The sequence below is a fragment of the Rhinolophus sinicus genome, linkage group LG07 (assembly GCF_036562045.2).
Source record: "Rhinolophus sinicus isolate RSC01 linkage group LG07, ASM3656204v1, whole genome shotgun sequence".
Lineage (NCBI taxonomy): Eukaryota > Metazoa > Chordata > Mammalia > Chiroptera > Rhinolophidae > Rhinolophus > Rhinolophus sinicus.
The window spans coordinates 25,749,297-25,772,536 of record NC_133757.1 but is presented as its reverse complement, the minus strand read 5'-3'; the positions used below and the strand labels follow the sequence as shown (position 1 = coordinate 25,772,536).

General features: G+C 49.5%; 1 protein-coding gene across 4 annotated transcripts; it reads left to right on the top strand.

The window, feature by feature from the left end:
* Positions 1 to 653: 653 nt before the first annotated feature.
* Positions 654 to 20,537, top strand: ZFYVE27 (zinc finger FYVE-type containing 27). 4 transcript variants are annotated; one of them, XM_019724828.2, is made up of 13 exons: positions 654 to 836; positions 2,061 to 2,264; positions 5,554 to 5,624; positions 7,787 to 7,973; positions 10,345 to 10,440; positions 11,645 to 11,757; positions 12,493 to 12,635; positions 13,209 to 13,280; positions 14,676 to 14,696; positions 14,868 to 15,012; positions 17,630 to 17,676; positions 17,844 to 17,925; positions 18,923 to 20,537. In XM_019724828.2, exons 2-13 carry the CDS (start codon positions 2,068 to 2,070, stop codon positions 18,985 to 18,987), a joined length of 1,239 nt encoding a protein of 412 aa, XP_019580387.1. In that variant the 5' UTR covers positions 654 to 836; positions 2,061 to 2,067; the 3' UTR covers positions 18,988 to 20,537. The 4 variants fall into 4 exon arrangements, with proteins under 4 accessions (XP_019580387.1, XP_019580389.1, XP_074195361.1 ...); XM_019724829.2 differs by having other exon boundaries at positions 703 to 836; positions 2,067 to 2,264; XM_019724830.2 differs by lacking the exon at positions 14,676 to 14,696.
* The last annotated feature ends 2,703 nt before the right edge of the window (positions 20,538 to 23,240 follow it).

Below are 23,240 nucleotides of genomic sequence, written 5' to 3'. Positions count from 1 at the left end.
GTAAAATGGCGGTAACCCTAATAGGGTTGTTGGAGGACTAGGTAAGACAATGCCTGTAGAGAGCTCAGTTCAGTGCCTGGCAGCAGGTAAATCCCCAGTAAATAAGCGCTAGCATTATTATAAATGCAAAGCCATCGGATGCGTGATTTAAGGGCGATTAACCAAGTAAGAAGGTGAGAAGTAGATTGAGTTGGAAAAGGCTTGCACAGGCCCCTGTACCCAGTAGCTACTTAGGAAACACTAAACGGAATTACATTCTATGCTAGGCCTACGGGGATACAGGTATCTGCCTTTTGTGGGCTCACAGTCCCGAGTTGGGGAGGTTAAGCGCCAAAGTTTGGGGGAGGAGATTGCAGACGTAAATTTTTCAGTTTGCTTTTTTCCAACTGTTCTCTGAAGGAATCTTTCAGCTCGAGGCGGGGCAGCGAGGAGCTGGGATCCAAAAGGGTTTGCTACCAGAGCTCAGCAGGATTTTGAGAACCGCGGTCGTGCAGGAACACAGCTGTGTCAGGGCGGGGCTGAGGGGAGAAAAAGCGCGCAGGCGCAGAGCTGACGAGAGCGCCTACCTGTGCAAGAGCGGGAGGAGCTAAACCCGGGAGAGGGGCGGGAGGCGGGGCGGGCGCGATGACGTCACGGTCACGCCGCCGCAGAGCAATTCGAGGAAGCGTCCGCGGCAGGGGAAGCTGAGGAGGTTTTCGGACCTGGGACTTCAGAGCAGCCCTGGGAAGAGGAGCGGTGTGGGGGTGGGGCGGGCCTGAGGCAACGCTCCGGGGCCCAGCGGCTCTATCAGTGCCCCTGCCCGTCCCCGCCCCTCCCCCAACCAATCCAGCGTCCGGGTAGGTTAGGTGCCATCCCCTCCCCATCCCTTGTCTCCGCGGACTGTGTGGAGTTGGGCCCCTGGACGGCGCGAGGGTTGCCACCTGCTGGCCTAGCGACCTTGGGCGTGGCCTTTCCTGGTCTGGGCTGCGGGGCCCGGTCAGGCCCCTCGTACTGCAGACGTCGTGATCCAGGCCGCTGCCGGCGCTGACCTGCTTCATCCTCCCCTTGATTCGTGCCCGCCCTGGTCCTTTCGTCCAAGGTCGGCCTGCAAGGATTTTGGGCTCTCGGTGGCTCCTTTGTCACTACCCACTGAGCCCCGTTAGATTGCAGCCCATTACCAGGGTCTGGTTTTTGTTGCTGTGCGCGGAAGTTCCGCCCCCTTGTTTTCTGCTTAGCGTTTGGGTACGACTTTGAAATTAGGAAAGAGGATGAGAATTTCCTGTAGTTCTCATCAGAGAAGGGAGATGGGAATGGGGCGTTACAGAAGGTCATATCTGCCCCGTGGAGTTCAAGGGGGGCAAAAGGGGAGGGTAATGGTCCAGAAAGTTTTGGGGAACAGAAGCGAGAGGGAAGGGTTAGAAGATGGGGCGGGGCAGGAGAAAGCACTGGGGGCCTGGAGGATGGGCAGTTCGTTCACTCATTCAGAGCTTTTATTACTCCCCCACTGTGTGCAGAAACAGTGGTGAATGAAAGCCAAAGCCCTTGACCTGGTGGAGCTCAAAGTTCAGAGGGGCCGACTGGCAACTAATCAGGGAGTTTTGCTTTGGGGTGACAAGTGCTGTTACACTTGAGCACTGGATCCTTTGGTAGCACTGAGGAGAGTCTCCCAGTCCAGACTGGGGTTGTTGGCAAAGACTTCTCAGAGCAAGGAGTGATGTTTAAGCCACATGCCTGAAGGATGAATTGATCAGGTAAAGAGTGGGAGAAAAATATTTCAGGATATCATTTGTCTTGAGACCTCAGGCTACCTCCCTTCAGCAACCATGTGTGCTTGGTCTTTACAGTTTATTCTCTTGATGGGTCTGTGGGAAAAAGAACATTAGGTGGAGAGTCCGAAGAGCAGGGTTTTATATCTCGGTAATTCACTTCACCTTGCTGAATGTCAGTTTCCTCCTCTGTGAAATGGGCATCCCACCTGTAGCCCTGCCTCCCTCACAGGTTTATTTCGGGTACCACATAAAATAATGCAAGAAGTGTATTGGGCATTGGAAGTATGATGCAAATGACAGGAATTCTTATAGTTACAGGATGCAGACATCAGAGCGTGAGGGGTGTGGGCCAGAGGCGAGCCCCAGCGTGATGCCTGAGGCTTCCCTGGAGTCTCCACCTGCCCCTACCAAGTCCCCGGCATTTGATCTTTTCAACTTGGTTCTATCCTACAAGAGGCTAGAGATCTACCTGGAACCCCTGAAGGACGCAGGTGACGGTGTCCGGTACTTGCTCAGGTATATAGATTTTGTAGAGTCGCTCTGACCTGCTGGGTCTCCTGCCTTCCTGCACTATAGTTGTGCTGGCCATTTAGGCAGTGGCTGCGCTGTCCTTTCTGCCCTAGTGAAGAACGGTTCTGGGTGGTCCACTGGGCCTCTGGACTTATTCCAGGCCGACCATGTGTCTCAGGCCCAGACCAGGACAGGCAGGCACTGGGAACCATATGGCTTTTCACCAGGGTTTCTTTGTGGTTGAATAAGCTCATGCTTCAGGACTGCCAGCAACCTTGAACATCCGGCCTTCTATATCTAGAGCAGGCCTTTTTTTTCTTCTCTCCCAATATTAGCATAATAATATTAAAATTAGGATGTAATTTTGACCATAAGTTAAAGGAATATAGATACCTGTGCATAGGCAGGTACTGTTTACACTAATCCTTTAGGATGATGGATCTCAAAAGCTTTTTGTTCCTATTCTTCTTTGATTTTCATCCTCCATGATTTTCTTTTTCTCCTTTCAGCTCATTTTATTCCTCATGTTAAAATATTTTAAATTACAGATACAGGCCATTCTAATCCCTTCAGTTTGTCTCTCAATAAGGACTTTTAGTTCATAATCAAAGTAACATCATACTTAACAAAATTAATTCCTTGATATTATCCTATACTCAGTACACATTCGGATTTCCTCAGTTGTCCCAAGAATGTCATTTACAGTTTTTTTGGCCAAATCAGTTTCCAGTCCAGGACTCTGCATTCTATGGGGTTATTATGTTCCTTAAGTGTTTTCAGTCTAAAATGGTTTCCTCTTTCATGGCACTGACTTGCTGAAGAGCCTCAGCTGACTGTTCTAGAGAATTTCCTACCTTGATATGTCTGGTTGCTTCCTCATGGTGCAGACTGGATGTTACATTTAAAGGTTGGATTAGATTCAAATTAAAATAATTTTTTAAACAAAGGTCAGGTGTTCCTAATATTGCATCTCAGTGGGAGTTCGTAAAACCTGGTTGTCCTAAAGAGTAGACATTCTTAACCTGGAGCCTGCGAATGGAGCTTTAGGGGTCAATGAATCTTCGGAAACTGAATGAAAAATTGTGTGTGGGCACACGTGTATAGGGAGAGGCTTCTAATTTTCATCAGATTCTCATACAGACCTTCAACCCTCTAAGATGCTTGAGAGAGACAGCTAGGAGGCAGGGTGAATGGAACTGGGTTAACCTCTAAGGGTGTGATTGAGTATTCATTCTTACCTCAGTGTGGAATTAGTGGCAGGTTTATTTTTAACTTTCTGACCAAGGTCCTAAATTTTTCCTGTTCTTCCCAGAACCCCTTTAATTTATAGCATTATCCCTACAGATGAACTAGTCAGTGTTCCAGACCCATGTTCTCTACTATTAGATCACTGTACTTTTGGTGCAGGGACAGTGAGATAATATGAGGAGGGGCTCATTTTATAATCCCGCTATGACTGATTGTCTGAAATTAACTTTGATGTTCCCTAGGGGAGTGGGCGGGCTCTGGAGAGCATGGCTTATGCTCACTGGTGTTTTCCACTGTGTGTGTTCACATGTATGAGTGCAGACGTATGTATATATCTATGTATGTGTATATACATACATATGTGTGTTTTGCCCTTTTGTGGCAAAGCACAAAAGTTAAATATATCCTGTCCTTCTCCTTTTGCGCCCTGGTCTATTAGTGCTTCTTGGTACTAATGTGTTAGGGTTTTTCCATTTTATGAAATTAGAAATCTGAGGATGTGGTGGGATTGATTAAAGCTGGATGGAGGAGAAGCACTGGGTCTAAAAAGCCCTCAGGAGCTCGCGGTCCCGGTGCCGCTGGGAGGCAGAGCACTGGTCTGTGAAAGTGGCTGTCAGATTAGTTCGTGCGTTTGATTGTTCTTTTCTTAGTAAAGAGGATTTGACTTGAAGAGGGACCTAATCCTGAGCTTTGGCTGTTAGGTCTGAAGCCTAGAGCTGCCGTAGATTTTTAAAAGACTCCGCTCGTCTGGGATCAGTTACTCCAAGAGGTGGGTCTACATGTCCAAAGTGTCAGTGAAGGCAGAATGCGAGAGGCTTTAAAATGAAAGTGACTTCAGTCGCTGTGTGATGCTTTTATTTCTGATATGGGATTGGCTGGACACCTGACTTTTCATTTGCTTTTACCGTGGTAGCTGCCACTAGGCCTAATTTGGGTGGTACAGTTGGAGTTGTGTTGAATTTTAAGAGAAAGGCAGAGAGAGGTCATTTTATTCCCTTACTTTAACTTTTATTAAGACACAAAAGCAGCACATAAATTAGTTAACCTCATTTGTAACTCTGAAATACCCCAATTGGAGCAAAAGAAAATACGTTTATGTTTCTGAATACATTGCTTGCCAGCAACTTACCTGTTTATTTTCTATTTGCCTCTCTTCTCTGAAGGCTGACCTTAAATATACTGACATTGCTTTTTAGGATATAGGTGTCAGTGGCTTCGTATATCTGTGTTCCTTTTTCCCTATTAAATGTCTTTTATGAAGGACTTAAGCCAGCAGTGTTTGTCCTCCGCAACCCGAGTCTCTGGTCTTTCTTCTCTCACTGGGGGCTTCTGCTTTGCCATTAGCTGGTAGTAGTAGGGCTTGGGTCTGTGTTTGCTTCCATCTGTCCAGTTTACTGAGGGTATGTTTGCTGAGAGAATGCTGCACCCTGGTTTCATCTTCATTTTTTAATATATTAAAATAAAATCTTTATTATTTTTCTCCTTTTGAGTTAATGTATGTTTAAAACAAATGCTCAAAATCACAGAACTAGGACGAGAAAGTATAAATGGGACCCAACAAATGCTTCATGTTTTGTTCTCCCGATTTCTGTATTAGATGAATCTTGTGCAGTTAATATATGTTCTTATGAAATTGTAAACAAGAATATGTTATATGTAAATTATATCTCAATAAGAAAAGGAACATTTTAAAGAAGAATGTTTATCATTGTCACTTTGAAAGAGAATAGAACCTTACAAAACACGTTATTAACTAGGTTTCTTAATAGATAATGTTATGAATTATTTCTGCATTCTTGGAGAAAGTTCTGCAGGTGTTCTAGTTCTGAGAGGATGCCTTTTCTCACCCCAGGGGCTAATGTGGGACTGTAACTCGTCTCCCAGGCGCCTATCAAGTGAGAAGCCTACTTTTCATTTCCTCTTGACACCTGAGCTCCAGGCCCCCTCGTCTTGTTCCTGGGTTTGATGACCCACCTGTGCTGGCTCAGCCCCCCGTCCTTGCTGGAGGAGTGGCTGTGTTTAGTGACTGGGACTCTCTGTGTTGTAGGTGGCAGACGCCTTTGTGTTCATTGCTGACCTGCCTGGGCCTCAACATCTTGTTCCTCACTTTGAATGAGGGTAAGAACTGCTTTCATGGGCCGGGGTTTTGTTGTGAATGAGTATGAGGGGGAATTCTGAGCAGCAGCCCAGTGTGAAGGAGCCACCCGCTGGTCTTGCCCCGAGTTGGCCTCCCTCTGTGTCTCCTGATGGCAGAACACAGGCTCTGGAGAGACTCTGGACTCGAATCCTGGCTGGGCCCCTGGTGTGACCTGAGGCCTAATTTTCCTCACCTCTAAAGGGAAGATAATAACAGTGCTTTCCTCAGAAAGTAGTTGTGAGGAATGAGATAATCTATGTATAACACCTAACACAGTGCCTGACACAGAGTAAGAAGCCAGTATGTTACAGTAGTTCCCCCTTTATCCACGATTTTGCTTTCCATGGTTTCAATTGTCTGTAGTCACCCATGGTCCAAAAATATGAAATAGAAAATTCCAGAAATAAACAATTTATAAGTTTTAAATTGTGTGCCATTTTGAATAGTATGATGGAATCTCTTGCCTTCCCACTCTGCCCTGCGTGGGATGTGAATCGTCCCTTTATCCAGCGTATCTACGCTGTATACAGTACCTGCTCATTAGTTGTTTAGTAGTTGCCTGAGTTATTAGGTCGACTGTTGAGCAGTATTGCAGTACTTGTTCAAGTCACCCTTATTTTACTTAATAATGGCCCCAAAATGCAAGAGTAGTGATGCTGGCAATTCAGATTTACCAAAGAGAAGCTATAAAGTGCTTCCTTTAAGTGAAAAGGTGAAAGTTCTTAAGGGAAAAAAATTGTATGCTGAGGTTACTAAGATCTACAGTAAGAATGAATCTTCTATCCATGAAATTGCCTAATTTATAAGTAAAACTTTACCATAGGCATGTATGTATAGGAAAAATCGTAGTACACGTAAGGTTCAGTACTACGTGCGATTTTAGGCATCCACTGGGGGTCTTGGATCATATCCCCTGTGGATAACGGCAGATTACTGTATTATTATTATTTCCTTTTTGACTGAATACTGATGCATTGTCCTTTTTCCACATTGGTTTCCAAACTGATTCCGGGGTCCTTTGGGACATGGCATGGGGTGAGGGGACCAGGGGGGTGAGCTGATAAGGATTTTTTTCATATTTGTTGATTTTTTTCTGGCTCAGCAAATGAGCCCGGTAAGTGTTACTGGGAAGTCACCACCAGTGAGGGGCTGGCTTGAAGCCTGTGAGGTAGATGTGTGGACAGGTGGGTGGCTGTAGGGGTCTCAGGTAATGATGTCTCCGGAGGATCTTTTATGACAAGTTATGCTGTGAGCCAGCCCTTTCTCTGGTTGTAACTGGCAGGTAGCGACAGAAAAAGGAAACCCCTCAGGGGAAACGAGTGAAGGACCTGGGACAGAATATTCTGAGGAGCTGGGTCCTTTATTCATGTATTCATTCTTCTGTTGAACTCACATTTCTCAAGTGTCTCCCTTGTTTCCTATGGAGATATGGATTCAATGGCTTGAAAATAAACCCATTTCACATAAGAGCTCATTTTGTTTCTCAGTAGGGCTCTTCTTTGCCTGATGAAAACTCAGATATCATTCCCAGGTTGTTAGGTTTTTCTGAATATATTTCTGAAGTAAGTCAGTTCAGATGACAGGTATTTAACAAGCATTTACTCTGTGCTCAGTGCTCTGTTAGCTTTCCTCGGGGGTACTAAAGTTCCTTCTTTGGATTTTCTCTCAGCTTGACCATTTCTTAATCCACAGTGGTCTAGGGTGTCCTAAAAGCCAAAGAAAAGGTGTCCAGTCAGCCCCAGAGGTACAAAGGTCAGAATGCTAGTCCTCAGGAGCTCTCAGTGGCAACACTTGAGGCATGAGCCACCTACTGTGTGCTAGCATAGGTTTTTTAATATTAAAAGAAATGGGCCTGGGGCTACAGCAGTGACCAAACAAAGTCCTAGCCCTCAAGAGCCTACATTCATGGAACAGGCAACGGCCATACCTATAATCCGTCATGTGGTGATGCGTTCTGTGAGGTAAAATCAAGCTGGGTGAAGGGGCTGGAGAGCCAGGAGGGAGACAGTTTCCTACAGGGTGATCAGGGAAGACGTCTTGGCCAGAGCCCTAGAAGAGGTGAGGGAGCGAGCATGTGGGCGTCTAGGTGGACAGAGGCTCCTGGTCCTTGCTACCTGTTGACCTCGTGTTGTTGATCCCACAGGTGCGTGGTACTCGGTGGGTGCCCTGGTGATTTCGGTGCCCGCCCTCCTGGGCTACTTGCAGGAGGTTTGCCGTGCACGGCTGCCCGAGTCTGAACTGATGCGGAGGAAGTATCACAGCGTGAGGCAGGAGGACCTGCAGAGAGTCCGCCTGTCTCGCCCCGAGGCTGTGGCTGAGGTGAAGAGCTTGTGAGTATGGAAAGGGCCAGGGAGGTGAGGGACAGTCAGGGACAGTCACAGTGACACCTCCCATCACACCGAGGGTGGCAGGCATGGTAGTAGGCAAACCACAGTTGTTACTTCCTTTCATCTTTTTAACAGTTCCGGGAGGTAGCTACTATTAATTCTCCATGTATGGCTGAGGAAAGGGCTTATGCAACCAGCAAGTGACTGAGCTGGGATGAGAATCCAAACCCAGCTGTTTCACAGCTTGTGTTCTTCCCACTAGAGAGACGTGGTCTTGACTAAGCATGTGCGTGTGTGAGTCACTGCCTGGGTTCAAATCCCAGCCCTCACATTTTCTGTGTGACATCGGGCAAGTTGCTCAGCCTCTCTGTGCCTCAGCTTCTTCATCTGTTACGTGAGGTAGTAATAGGCTTACCGCATAGGTGGTTGGGAAGATTAACCGAGTGTCTGGGACCCAGGAAGCGTTCAGTAGGTATTAGTCATCGTCACTGCACTATGGAGAAGCTTCCTAAATGTGGCAGAGCTCGTACTTCTGGGAGCACCTTAAGACTGTTGAATAATACTAATGTAACAACTTCAGTGGCAGCTGCCATTTACTGAGCCCTCCCTGGACTGGGCTCTCTTGACATACAGCAGGGTTTCCTCCCTCCCTGGGCAGCAGAGGCATCTGCAGAGCTTAAAAAAAACTTACAAAACAAACGGAGGCCGGAGGCCGTCTCCATGCCGTCCCCACAGCCCTCTCCTAGAAAATCTGTCAGTTATCTGGAGCGGGGCTTGGGTATCTGTGGTTTTTAAAAAACCTTTTTACTTTGACATGCTTTTAAACTTACAGAGGAATTGCAAGACTAACGCAAAGAGCTCATATGCTCTTTACTCAGAACAGGCTGCATCTCCCTCTCTACACACTCACAGTATTTTGGTTTTTCCTGAGCCATTTGAAAGTAAGTTGTAAACATCATGCCTGCTCACCCCCAAAACTTCAGCCTTTCCTGAGGACACGGACGTTCTCTTCTTACATATCCACAGTGCTGTAATCAAAATTAGGAAATTTTACATTGATAACATTACCATTGGTACTGTTATCTAATACAGAGTTCATAACCACATTGTACCAGTTGTGTGAATAAGGTCTTTTATATGAATTTCCCCTGATTCAGGATCCAGTCAGAATGACATAGGACATTCATTTTTAGTGTCTCTTTAGTCTCCTGTAACCTGGAGGAGTTCCTCCCAGTCTTTGTTTCTCGTGACCTTGACAGTTTTTAAAAGACCAAGCTTATTATTTTGTAGAGTTCTCCTCAGTTTGGGGATGTGTGCTTCCTCATGATTAGCTGCAGGTTATACGTTTCTGGCAGGGAATGACAAATGACATTGTGTTGCTGTCAGTGCATCGTGTCAGGAGGTACATGATGTCCGTCTGTCTCCTTAGGGGAGATACAGACTTTGATCCTTGGTTAGGGTTTCGCCGCTGTAAGATGACCATTTGACCCTTTAGAGTTAGTAATCTGAGGGGGGATACTTGGAGACTAAGTAAATACCTGGTTCTTCATCAAACATTTACCCACTACATTTAAATCCATTGATGGGTCTTGCCTTCACCAATTTATTCGTGTGATGATTGCAAAGGTGATTTTCTAATTGTCATTGTTAGCTAGTATCCTACTATAATTCTTACGTGTTATCAATATGAACTCAAAATTTTAAATTTAATTCTGTGGGTTATAATCCATTACTGTTATTTATTTTGATCTCAAATTGTCCTAGATTTGGCTAGTAGGCGCCCCTTTGAACTGGCTCCTGTGTTCTTTTGGTTTGTCCCCATCATTTTTGCCTGCCTCTTTACTTTAGGGTGCAATAGGAGGTTCAAATTCATCTTATATAATACTTTCCCTATCCTAGTTCTAGAATCAGCCATTTCTCCAAGGAGTCCTTCAGAAACCAAGATCTGGGAGCTCATTGTACAAGCATGTACTCATTGCTTCTGGGGTACATCCATTAAAAAAAACAGCAACTCCCCAAGTGAGTCAGCCTTACACCCCAGATGGAGACACATTGCTCTTCCTACCTCCTGCCATTTATCCTCACAGCTCTAGTGTGTCTGTGAGGTAGGTACCCTGTTCCTCATTTTATAGAGGAAAACTGCAGCCCAGTTAAGTAAAGGCCCCACCTCAGTAACTGGAAGAGACCAAAGCAGGAACCACTGTCCCGTTTCCACCTCAGCAGGGCTTCCAAAGAGGAGACTGAAACTCCCTGAGCTCTCCAGCCCCTCCAGTGGGTTTGAAGAGACTGGCCATCCCTAGCCCACTGTGTCTGTCAGGCCCCTTGGCTGAGTGGGTCAGGGTGTGCGGCTCACAGACGTCCCTTGTGTCTGCAGCTTGATCCAGCTGGAGGCCTTCCTGAGCCGCCTGTGCTGTACCTGCGAGGCCGCCTACCGCGTGCTGCACTGGGAGAACCCGACCGTGTCCTCACAGTGAGTGGCCCCCTCCGCGCCCGCGACTGCTGCCCTGGAGGGATTGGCGACTTGGGCCCCAGGCAAAGCCAGCTGCCTTGAGAGGGCCCCTGTGCCCCTAGCTCAGGGGAAGAGTCCCTGAGGCTCTTGTGTGCACATGTGCATACAGGCTTGGGGGCGCAAATGCACTGCTTTGGTTTAAATACCTTCTTTTAGGTGTGGTAAAAATATTGTAATAATAGAAAATAACTCGCCATGTAATCTCCCACCCTGATATAGCAGCTGATCTCATGTTTGAATTGAATCTTAGGGTTTGTCACAGAGCTTGATAGTGTCGTATTGCTTCTAAAGCTTCGTAGTGTATGTGAGGTTCCTTTTTTTTTTCCCTTTCTTTTTCACTTATTATATCATAAATGGATCTCTTTGTTACTACATGGCTTTGGGAATTATTTGTAATGTCAGATTAATATAGATGGTGAATATAATATAATTTATGAAACAATTGTGTTACATGTTTAGTTAGTTTCTACTTTATTTTCATTTCATTTTTTTATACTAGTTTCAGGTCAGTTTCTACTTTTTATTACTAACCCTGTAGTGAACATTTTTATGGGTTTAGCTTTAATCTTTTGAAATTTTTATCTTAGGATGGAAGTACTGGATCAAATGGAAGGAATGTTTTTGAGGCTCTTTATATATCAATAATAGAGACAACTAATATTTATTTAGTTTTCCCCTTGTGCCAGGCCCTGTGCTCAACCGTTGCCGTGTATTATTTCACTCTTCATAGTAACCCTAGGAGGCAGGCACTGTTTCAATCCCCACCTGACAGGGGAAGGGAGTATAGCTCAGAGAACCAAGGGGCTTGCCTAAGGGCACACAGCGAGAAGTGGCAAAGCTGGATTCCAAGCTGTGTCTGTCTTATTCTAGACTTCATGGTCTAGAGCCTGAGTTGTGTTGAGAGCTAAACCAGTTTATGTGGCTCCAGCCTCCGCAATCGCGTGGCCTCACCAGTGACTTGTTAGCAACCGGTGACTTCTTGGTAGTTAGTTGTAAGTCTTCCCTCCTCACTTTACTGTCCCCTTGTTTGCTTAGCAGATCTTGTCGGTTCATTAACTGTGGCCAGAGCTATTTCTCGCCCAGACCCCTATGTGGATGTTCTCCAAATCGGTTTCCTGCTGATCTTATGAATTTCTGATCCTGTGGTTCCTCTCTGTTGATGCAGGTTCTATGGGGCCCTTCTGGGTACGGTTTGCATGCTGTATCTGCTGCCACTGTGCTGGGTCCTTGCGCTTTTAAACAGCACACTCTTTCTGGGGAATGTGGAGTTCTTCCGAGGTAAGCCCTGGAAAGCCTGACGGAGACGGGAGATGGGGCCTGGGCCTGGCTGGCTCTGAGGGCTGGTGAGGCCCCCTGTTGATGTTTCCACAGCTGATCACCTTTTGCGGTGCCTTCCACAAGGGGGCAGCACCACAATAGGGCCCTTCCTTGGAGGGCTCTCCTGGGCTGTGCCTGTCAGATGTTAAGTGGGGCAGAGGGGAGGCTGCTACCTTAGCATAGCGTAGCGGTCCCTCTGCCTTTCTGAGGCGGGTGAATCACTGCTTACGGTGGCTTCTGGGAGATGAGAAAGGGATGTTTTCCCATTGCTGCCACCCACCTCCAGGGGTTGCTGCTGCCTCTCTGTGTGCTCCGAGTCTCTGTCTGTCATCCGGCTTGTGAAGCAGGGAGGCAGTCTGGAGAGGCCCTGAGTCACGGAAGCCTGTGCATATGTTTGGGTGATTGCTGTACTTGTTTTCCTCCCTGTGGTTGGGTAATTAATCACAGAAGCCCTTAATTTATCGAGCACTTACTACATTTACTCTCTCTGTAGCAATGTCAGGGGGTGGGTGGTGGTATCTGTTTTGTTTATGAGGCTTAGGTTAGGTGACTTGTTCAGTTAGGAGGGTGACTCTTTCCTGAAGCAGTGAGTGGGGTGCCGGAGGAGGATGCAGCCAGCTGCAGAAGTGGGTACCCCCAAAGTGCCACTCATTCCATCCTGTTTCTGCCTCCCACCCTGCCCTCTGCCCTGGGTAGTGGTGTCTGAGTACAGGGCATCTCTGCAGCGGCGGATGCACCCCAGCCAGGAAGATGGTGCCTTCCAGAGCCCACCGCCACCGCAAGGTGCTGGGGGGAAGGGAGTTCCGCTGGACTGCACGCCTGCCCCCACACCCACAGAGGTGAGCGCCCCCCACCATCAGGGCAGAGCCTGCTGCAGGCAGGTTCTGGGGCCTTCCTGCTACCAGCTTGTTCATACCCCACAGCTCCTGGGCTGGCCTGTGTGTAGTTCCTGTTTCTTCCCAGGCCTCGTCTTCTCTGAAGTGCTTAATAATAATACTTGTAATAATAATAATAGCCACTGTGTTCTTTGTTGAGTGCTTACTCTGCTGTTCCAAGTGCTTTATAGATACTAACCCCATGAGGTACAGGTTATTTCTGAGGAGGAGATTATTCTCATCTGCAGAGGCACAGAGTCATTGCCCAAGTGTGGTGGGGCCAGGACTCAGCCCGTGCTCTCAACCACGATGCTGTGCAGCCATTGGAGGTCCATTCATGGTCGTGATCCCATCTCCCTGCCCCTGCTCTGGCAGAGAGTGCCCTCTTTCTCATGACTTCCTTCTTGCAGTTGTGCCATTTCTTCTGGGGCAGGAACAGATGTTTTGGGGAACCTGGATGCTGGCTCAGGGGAGGTGGCCTCTACCATAGGGAGCAGGGCTGCCATCCCTCTCCTGTAATAGAGTCTCTTTTCCCAGGACCTCACGCCAGGCAGTGTGGAGGAGGCGGAGGAGGCTGAGCCCGACGAGGAGTTTAAAGATGCCATTGAGGTGGGTGGCCCTTACCCTGCGCTCTCTACTGACCAGGCCAGAAGTCAGATGGTCCTGGAGCCGGGTGGCTTCTCACATCCTAAGTGTGGGTTGTAAAAATTCTCAACATCCAAATGAGAAGGTGAAACTTGCTCTGAGCTAGAACTCACTAGAAGAAAGGGTGCCACTGAATCGCCCATACTGTCATTGGTCTAGTCGTCTGTCCTGGGTGCTCGGCAGGGATGGCTCCGGAAGCCTTTGGGAAATGCCCTGCTGGGGGAGGTGGATCATTTACACCTTGGCTGGAGACTGTGGACTTGGCACCTTTGATGTAGGCAAAGCACATCGTTTGGGGGAGGGCACTGCCATGGGTCTCTGACTGTTCTTATGCAGAATGAGGTCTGAAGCATGTCCCTGTTGGGAGCAGGGCGGATTGGTTGGAGAAAGTGGTTGCACGGCCTAGTGCTAGCTCAGAGAGAGTTAAACAAGACAATGGTTCAAACTGGTAGTTTGCAGATGTGTTTTATTTGGCATATAAACTTTAAAATATTTTTTTGAGCCAACATTTTAAAATGGGGAGATTTCAATGAAAACTCTGGATTTTCAGTTTTTCTGAACAATCAGCAGCTCTGTTTGGCCTGAGTCTGCATCGGTCGGTGTAGCTGAGGAGTGACTGTCCCCTTGAGAAAAGTCACATAGTCCACACCACGCCCTGCCTTTCTCGGGCATTGTGTCCAAGCGGAGGTTGTCATCTGTTGTCACATTTGCGCTATTGTTTCCTTAAAGTAGGAAATCATTTCTCTTTATGTCTCTTTGTAAAGTGGGAAGTTGAGATACAAGAAATGGGATCCTGGGCCTTTTCACTGGGCCTGTGATTTACACCTAGCCCATTGCCTCTTACATCGGTCTCATCCATGTGGGCATTTACGTTTTCAGCTGCTGAAAGGTTTCTGTGAGACGCTAACTTTCGATTGTGGACTCTGAATCTTGATAGTGGTGGTGGTGGGGAGCATATATAGCATGGGCTTTCACACATGTCTGTTCATAACACACAGCGAGGGACACAGGGACATCTTGGCCCACTTCACATTTATGTCTGTGGTAAATGTAAAGCTTAACTGAAACAGAAGTTTCCTGAGAAATACATTGTAAAGGATATTTTCTTATTCTATTCTGTTAAAATAATGACCCACTTAATTAATTTCACCCAGTTTGAAAAACAGCTTCTCACAGGCTTAGTTGATGTTGGGATCCTGTTATGGGGACCTCTGTTAATATCACCCTTGGGGACGTGCTCAGACAGAACTCAGAGCAGTACTTCAGTGTTTCCTTTTGCTTGGGGGTTGCCCCTCCTAGCAGCGTCTTGCTATCTGTCTCTCTCTTTTCTTTCCTTCTCCCCTGCATCTTGGGAGGCAGGAGACCCACTTGGTGGTGCTGGTGAGTGGGAGCCTTGGTGAGCTGGGCCGGGGCCGGGCTGGGGGAGGGTGGCCGAGCCAGTTGTCATCATGCCTGGTGGGGTCCGCCCACAAGTAGCCAGTGGTGCCTCTGCACACGGGTCCTGGAGCCCCGCCATGAGGTGGGCAGGACTGGAATGAGCTGTTCCCACAGGAGGATGATGAGTGTGCCCCGTGCCCCGCAGAGGATGAGCTGGCCCTGCAGGACAACGGCTTCCTGAGCAAGAATGAGGTGCTACGCAGCAAGGTGTCACGGCTCACAGAACGGCTCCGCAAGCGGTACCCCACCAACAACTTTGGTACGGCCAGGGGACAGGGACGGGGCATGGGCACCGTGGCTGCAAGGCCAAATCTTGGAATTGTGGGTATGCTTTGTGACAAGAGCCAGGACTAAAGCTGTGTTCATGGGACCCTGGGAAGGAAGCAAACGCACAGAGTGAGCATGGCTTCCCTCTTATCCTTCTGTCCTTCCCTCTGTCCTTATTGAGCATTAGCTCATGGGAAGATAAGGAACTCGGTTCCGGAAACGCCACCCCAGCACTGCAGAGAGGTGTAGTCCTGAGACGGGCAGAACCTCAGAAGGCAGTGCGGTATGATGGCAGAAGACGGACTGGAGTCTGACTGCCTGGTGCAGCTCCCACTCTCCGCTCAGTGTCTTTGAACAAATTATTTCTCTGTGCCTCAGTTTCCCCTTCTGTAAAAGGAGCACGAGCAGTTCTTACCTCACAGGGTTGTTCTAGGCGTCAAAGTAGATCATGCTCAGTAAGAGCTAGCACAGTGCTGGCCGGTTCATAGTAAGTGCTTAATAAGGGCCCGGTTACCTTGAGAGGCCTTGCCTGCCCTGCAGGCCCCTAGGAGCCTGCCTGGATCTTTCCTGTCCAGGTGGAAGCAAGGTGAAGCAAACAGGATCTTCGTCTGGGTCGGTAGAGCCCTGAGGTCTCTTCTCCCCAGCCAGGTTCATAGATGGGCCAGTCCTTATTTTACAGGAGGGTGGGTGGCGATGAGTCAAGGAAGACAGCTTTGGAGAAGGGTGGACTTGACGTTAGCACAGCTGAGAATCCTGCCTCGGATCAGGAAAGCGGGAGCGGAGCCAGGTAGAGTTACGGCTGAAGCCCAGAGAGTGGGTGACTTGGGAAGAAGAGCCTTGCTTCTGCCTGGTGTCAGCTGATTGGGAGGAAGACGGGGTGGCTGTCCTCTGTGTTCTGGTGGGAGTGACTTCCAGGCTCTGTGCCCTGGGAGAAGCCTCGGGGATTTATCTTGAGGGGGCCTTGGGTGCCTGGCCCTGGCTCTCCATCCATTGTAGAGGACTCCCCAGACGTGGACCAGAGTGTCAGTGTTTTGAGCAGCTCCTTTCCCCAGCCCCACGCCCCTGCCCGCTTGCTAAGGAGAGGCAGAGATGGGCTGCTTTGCCCAAGTTCTTAGCGTGGGGACAGAGTCTAGGAGAAGCCTGTGTCCTGGCTTGGCACCACCAGCCAGCAGCAGCCACTGTGCTCTTAGCTCTCCTCTTCTCTGCTGGGGCCACAAGCTGACTGACAGCCATGGAATTCACCTTATGCACCTTGGCTTCAGGTTTTTCCTTGCTCTAATTAGGGCCCTCCTTTCCCTGAACACAGGGAGTGTCCTTTAGCAAGAACTGCAGGGGATTCTGGCTGGACAGAGGAAGGGGCCACATGTAGGTGCCAGTGTAGCTTCGGGATCTTTGTGTGAAGGTGAAGCAGTGTCTCACAGGTGGACGAGGAGGCACAGCAATGCTTCCTGAAGCTAATAATTGCTATGGCCAGATCATAGGAGACCTTTGGGCCCCAAGTTCTGGACCCCCTACCCCCCCGCCCCTGCCCCGTAGCCTTATCCCTTCTCAGGCTTTCCCAGGACCTAAGTCAGCTTCCTTCTGGGCCCACAGGGCTCTCTAGTTCCCTTTTGGGAGCACCCTCATGCCTACTGTAGCCCCTGCCTTTTCTCCCTGGCTCGATTCTGCCTGGAGATTTCTGTACTGAATCATAGTCAGTACCCAGGGGGGTAGCCCTGGGAACCTTCTGGGTTCTCTTCGGGGTTTGCTTTTGCTGCTGGAGCTTGTTGACGTCAAGCACCCAGTGTGGCCTTTCCTCTCCTCACATCTCAGTTTGCCTCCATCCTTTTGATTCTCTTCACTTACCTGCATGCACCTGTTTCATCAGACTGTGTCCTTGCTGCAGCCCATCATTTTCCATCTTTAATTTTCCTGGAGCACAGCTTCTATTAGGCCTACTTGCGTTGAAATAGTCTCTAACAGAATGATTTTTCTCCTCCTTCCCCATCCTTCATTTCTTCTTATATTCGCCTTACCTCCTCCTAGCCATTTTCTAAGCTGCCACTAATTCCTCCGTCATTGTCTGAAGCTTTGTCGTCTTGTTTCTGGTTTAGGCAGGATGTCTCCCAGCTCTGCTTCACCCCATCTGCCCGCTACTCTCAGTGCCTACACCTCTTGCCCTGCACGTCTTCTTGGAAGGTGCCTGGTTCTGAGCTTCTCTCCTGCTATCAGATGACGGAAAGCAGGGTCTGGGGTTTTAGGAGGCATTTCTCTCTTTACCTGTGGACGGAGTATTTGTAAGGGGACACTTTGCAAGGGGCCACATCAGGCAGGTTTCATTGGAGGTCGTTGGGCTGCCTCCTCTGAAGGATGCCGGTTGTCAGGTCCCTGCCAGCTTGGCATGGTTTCCAGGGGGTAGGTTCTGCTGGGTGCGTCTCTATTTTGGCTGGACTTGCAGGTGGAGCCTCTAAGCCCCAGGAGTGTACAGGGATTGGCCTCTGTGTGTCATCTGGAGATGTCTCTGGATCTGGACTTTGCTCTTGAGTGTCCCCATTTAGAAGACCCAGGAGCAGGTGAGAGTTGAGAGGCCCAGGCTGGGTCGAGTCTGAGCTGCTGCCTCTCTTTGTCAGGGAGCTGTACGGGCTGCTCGGCCACCTTCTCAGTGCTGAAGAAGAGGGTAAGTCTCCGCGAGGGTGTCCTGTCCCTCCTGGGCACCTCCTTGGTCCCACACTTGTTCCAGGTTCCTTGGGTGGGGTCAGCTGGGGGACAGGAGTGGGTGCTGGGGTCTGCAGGTGCCTGGGGCTGGGGGATACATCTGATGCTGACCTTGGCTTTCGTCTGCAGCGAAGCTGCAGTAACTGTGGAAACAGCTTTTGCTCTCGGTGCTGCTCCTTCAAGGTGCCCAAGTCCTCCATGGGGGCCACAGGTGAGTGTGCAGGCAGGCTGGAGGTCAGGGTGGGGGGAGGGCTGGCTGGTTCCCACTTTCTGAGGAGGTCCTCCTCCTGGGAAAGGAGTGAGGGGTCAGTGAGAGGTCACAGGGGACATGGGATCCTAAACTGGCCCGTAGTAACATCTTCTCAGTCATCCTTTAACAAGCAAAAAACCCGAAATATTTGATGCATGCAAAAGAATATGTATAACGTACCTGAATTATGAAGCATAATAATGAATGCCTGTGTCTGCTTCACTGAAGTTAGAAACTAGAGCAGCATTAGCCACGCCCCCAAGGCTCCCAGCGCCACGCCTGCCGCCCCCAGAGGAGACCACGTCCTGAATTTCATTCCTTTTCTCATGACCTTGGTAACACTTTTTAACAAAATAAGAAGACTGTCTTTTCCTTCTGTAACAGCTGTACATACTCATTATTAACAGAACAAAACAAAAAGTACAGCAAAAGAAAGCGCCAGCGCACATGTAGGATAAATGCACGTGCACATTCTAAAAAGGGAGGATGTTTGTAATATATTACAATGAGAAATCAAGGGTTATTTTTATTTTTTTCCTTCTGGTCACGCAAGTAGCATATGCTTATACTAGAAGACTTGGAAATTACTATACAGAAGAGGAAGGAAGAGAAAAATAATCCTGTAATCTTCCCACCAAGAGATAATCACTGTTAAAACATTTTGGAAAGTTTTCTCCTTTATTTAAAAAACATTTTTAAAGGCGTTCTATTGGTGGCAAAAATATTTTTAATTCATAGAACACCTGGGAGAGGCCTGCTGTTGGCATGGTTACCCCCAAAGTCCCTGGTTCCCCTGAAAAGAGAAGTCTCAGGGCAGGCTAGTGAGCCGGGTCAGCAAGGGTGTGGGCTGGTCGGGTGGTCTGTGGGGCTTCAGGGGCTGGGGAGGTGGTTCCAGTAGTTGGCGCCATGAGCCAAAGGGCAGGAGGAAGGGTCTCACCAAATTCTTCTTCCTTTTCAGCCCCCGAAGCCCAGAGAGAGACTGTGTTTGTGTGTGCCTCGTGTAACCAGACCTTGAGCAAGTGAGAAGAAGGGACAGGGTCCAAGCGGGCGCCGGTTCCTGGGCCAGCAGTAGACCCCACTCTCCCCACCCCTAGTTAGCCCCATGTGGCGTGTGCTGGGCAAATGTGGCCTGGACGCTAGATAGGCTCCCCCATACCTGCCCTCGCTTTCCCCAGCCAGGTTCTGGAGCTGTTCCCCACTCCTGTGGATGGCCAGTGATGGCTGTTACCAAACCCCAGAGGGCAAAGGATCTTCTGGAGGGCCTGGCGTGTTTGCCCTGTTCTGCCCTGGGCTGAGTTAGGGGACTCAGGGCTGGGCAAGGAATGTAAGCTAGAGGGCAGCAGAGAGCCACGACTGCTCTAGATTGGGATTTCAGGATCAGGGCGTTTCTCCATGGTTGGGAATTCTGTTTGGAGATCAGAAATTGGGAAAAGAGATTCTTCCTCCCGTTGGGTAGGTACCAGGCCAAGCCCTTGGCCTCTGAGAGTCTGCAGAAGGGTTTGGGAGAGCTGTGCCTCAGCTCTGCCGTTTGAATATCCGTCCAGGCATCAGGATCTCGTTTCCCCACCTAGAGGATTGGCCAGGGCTAACCAGACCAAAAGTGCTTCTAGAAACAGGGTTGGAGTTTCCAAGTTCCCCCAGAGGAGGACATGTATAGTGGGGCCTGACAGAGACCTTAGTAGGGAGCCCCAGCAGCTCAAAGGACCTCAGCCGCACCTTGCAGAGGCCTGGATTTGTAGAATGTCAGCCAGAATCACACATTGCCCGGGTGTCCATAGCCCTGCTGGGTAGGTGACAAGCACTGAGATCATTTCTGTTCCCCCTGCTCAGAGCCCCGGGCACCCCTCACCTGGCTCAGAGCCACATTCCCTCGTCCCAGCCACTCGTCCCTCAGTGTGACACCAGGTAAGCAGAGCAGAGGTCCCGAAGCCCTTGACCCTTGGGGACCTGGGAAGTGTAGGGTCTCTCCGCTGGGTCCTCGATTCCAGGGCGCTTCCCCAGCAGGACAGTCTCAGTTATGGTATAAGGCCACTTGTCCTCTCACCGATAAGTTCATATTCACTTCTGGACTCTTAGGGCCTCTGTTTTTCTCTAAGCCATGAGCGGGCTCAGGCACCCACCCCTTAGTTTCCCTGGAGCTGCCCTGCCTTTGGGAATATTTATTTATTTATTGCATGGTTCCTGGGAACATGTGGCACAAGAGACAGGCTGGGCAGAACGGGGGGCTTCTCTTACCCTAAGATGCTTCTCTAGAATCATGAGCTGCCTGGGACCCAGAGCCCACAGGAGGCGGAGATGTTTCTATACCCTAACAGGGACCGAGGCGGCAGGTTGGGGAGATAAGGACCATCTGAGGCCAGCTTTCTTGCAAGGCCGACCAGTCTAGCTAGGGCTGGCCAGCGAGGTGCAAGTCCCTGAGGAACCAGGCAGGCCTTGGTGTACCCCCTTCCTCGGGCTCCTTTATCCTGTTCAGAGATGAGAGTTAAGTACCCTGTGCTTCATTTACACTGGAGAGGAACTAAAAAGACTTCTGTGTATATGGAGAATTGTCAATAAAAGGCCTCAGCTTCTTATGTTTTTGTCCTGTTCCTTGTACTCGCCCTCTCTCTCAGGCTGGAGAGCTGGGTGCCCCTCTCCCCTCCCACAGCCTGGGCTGTGCCTGTAGGACAGGGCTGGAGGGGGCATGGAGGCTGAAGTCTGGGTGTGAGCCGGGGGCAGGGGGAGGAAAGCTGTGCCTTGCACAGGGCGGGCTCAGTCCATGTTCGTCAGATTGCCTTGGGGCTCCATCTTGTGACCAAGTTGTGGGGGCCGGGGGTTGGTTAGGACCAGAACTTGGTAAATGCTAAGCAATACAGTCTGTAGAATGGAAAGATATTAGCTAATCCATCTGAGAAAGCAGAAAAGGCTCAGTCCTCAGGGAGGCTGAGAGCCATCCAGAAAGAGGATTGGCTGTGAGAGGGGGGTGTAAGCAGTGGGGCGATGAGTGGGTGCCAGGCATGGTGGTAAGTGCATTACACACATTTCATTTAATCTTACAACGGCCCTGTGGAGCAGGTGCTGGTCTCTACATTTTACTGGTAAGGAAATTGAGGTCTAGGGAAGTTAAGGAGTGGCTGTGAAAGGTTTGGCGTGGCACTTTGCACAACAGGGCTGGATATGAACTGTTACCTTCCAGATGGTAGGCCTGGGGTGGTGAAAAGGGGAGGGAGTCGGGGTTAGGTGGCAGCCCCACGTATGTGCAACTCACACTGAGGTGCCAGGGTGTCCTTGCAGCACGCTGCGGCCTTGGTCTGGTCTAGGTGGGATGCTGCAAAGCCCAGGGACTTCCCCTAGTGTGGGGGAGCCCCAGCAGCTCCAGAGGGGCCCGAGAGGCAAGGAAGCAGCAGGACCTTGTCCTGGCAGGTTTTGTAGATGAGCGTGTTCACTTTAAAAAGTATTGGTGGGCCAGAGGAATGGTGAAGATGGAGGAATAGAAAATGGCCTTTGAGCAAAAGGGGACCGCAGTGTAGCACAGGCCTAGGGATGAGGCTGCTGAGGCTGTGCCCGCACTTCTCGTGGAGAGTGTGTGTCAGCGTAGGTCAGCAGGAAGCCTGCTCAGAGATCACCCAGTCCAGCCTCTCACTGCGGAAGTGACTGTCCATTTGAGGGTGCATGTTCCCTGTGGCGTTAGATGGAACCGGGGACTTAGAGGCTGCATTAGCCAGCGAGCTTCCCGGCAGCATTAGAGGTGGACGCTTGCTGTGGGCCAGCTCCATGCTTGCCCCTGCTCTGCTATCGGCTGTAGCCATGCCATGGAAGTTGCCATAAGGCCATTGTCCCTGGGACTTTCTGTGCTGTTTTCCTCATCTGTAAAATGGGCACGGTAGTGACACTGACCTCATCGGCTGCTGTGAGGGTTAAATGAGGTCGTTTATTTGGGGTTGGAGTGCAGTGCCTGGCACATAGCGCTCAGTTAATGCTAGCTTATCACCATCATCCTGGCAGTCTTCAGGGAAAGAACAAATAACTCTGCTCCGGATGGCTTAGAACAGCAATTTTTTTTCTTTACACCAGAGAATAATCTGAGATTGTTATTCAGGAAAGAATCTCAGAGAGAGGCCAGAGTATAGTTGGAATAAGCAGTCAATATCATTTTATTTTGAGAAAATGAAAACAATGCCTAATGTTGGTGAAATGCAGACTATAGCACAAGTAGCTGGTGGGGCGTGGGACACGGGCGTGAGAAACATGGTTCCCACCATTTGGGGTCGTAACCCCACAGAAGGGAAGCTGGTGGGGCCACTTCCTTGTCCCCTGGAGGTGCATGTGAGGGCCTCAGTGACAGCAGGCTGGGGATGGACAACTTTAAATAGCAGGTACCCGGGGAGTAGGAAACCACGGAAGGATTTACCTGGATGGGATTGTGCCTTACATGTGGCTGGCTGGGGTCAACTGCATGGAGAGGACTGAACGTGGGATGGCCTGGAGGACAGACTGTCCACTGCAGAGTCAGATGCCTGTTTAAAAGATTCCTTCCAGTTCCCAAGCATGCAGGAGGAGGGGACAGCAGCTAGGATGAGCTACACCCTGGTGCCTGCTGGGGCAGACCGGGACGGGCCGCCAGCTCCCACAGCCTGGCTTGGGTAGAGGGCTCTGCCTGTCTCTTCGTGGTTTGGTAGTGGTGGGGAGCCGCCTCCTGTGGCCCTGGCAGACCTGGAACTGGCTATGCTTTCTAGGATCTTTGTGGTCCTTGATTACCTTGTCCTTGGAGCTGAAGCCAAATAAAGCTCCATTTTTATTCCCTTGTCTCTGTGGAACCTTCGAGGCACTCCTTTTGAGGGGCCCTGGCTCCAGCATCCATCCTACAGCTGATGGCCCTAAGATAATAATACCTATGTTTATTGAGCACTTGTGCCAAACAACGTGTTGAGCGCGTTATTTCATTTAAATCTCATGACAGTCTGCAAAGCTAGGTTCTGTTAATAACGTCATTTAACCAATGGGTAAGTGGAGGCCTGAGGAGGTTAAGTCATTTGCTCCAGGTCACATAGCTTCCGTGTTTCCCCGAAAATAAGACCTAACTGGAAAATAAGCCCTAGCATGATTTTTCAGGGTGACATCCCCTGAACATAAGCCCTAATGCGTCTTTTGGAACAAAACTTCATGTAAGACCCGGTCTTATTTTTGGGGAAACGTGGTGGTAAGCTGTGGGGCTGGGATGTGAATTGTGCCACAGGTACCTATAGATGCCTCACAAGAGAAACTTTGGGAGAACATAGCAGTTGTGACTGTCACCT

Excerpts from the sequence above, each read along its gene's own strand:
- ZFYVE27 (XM_019724828.2), top strand. The coding sequence starts at position 2,068 with ATGCAGACATCAGAGCGTGAGGGGTGTGGGCCAGAGGCGAGCCCCAGC. Across the intron at positions 14,697-14,867 it reads AGACCCACTTGGTGGTGCTG|GAGGATGATGAGTGTGCCCC; the intron begins GTGAGTGGGAGC and ends CTGTTCCCACAG. Across the intron at positions 17,926-18,922 it reads GTCCTCCATGGGGGCCACAG|CCCCCGAAGCCCAGAGAGAG; the intron begins GTGAGTGTGCAG and ends CTTCCTTTTCAG.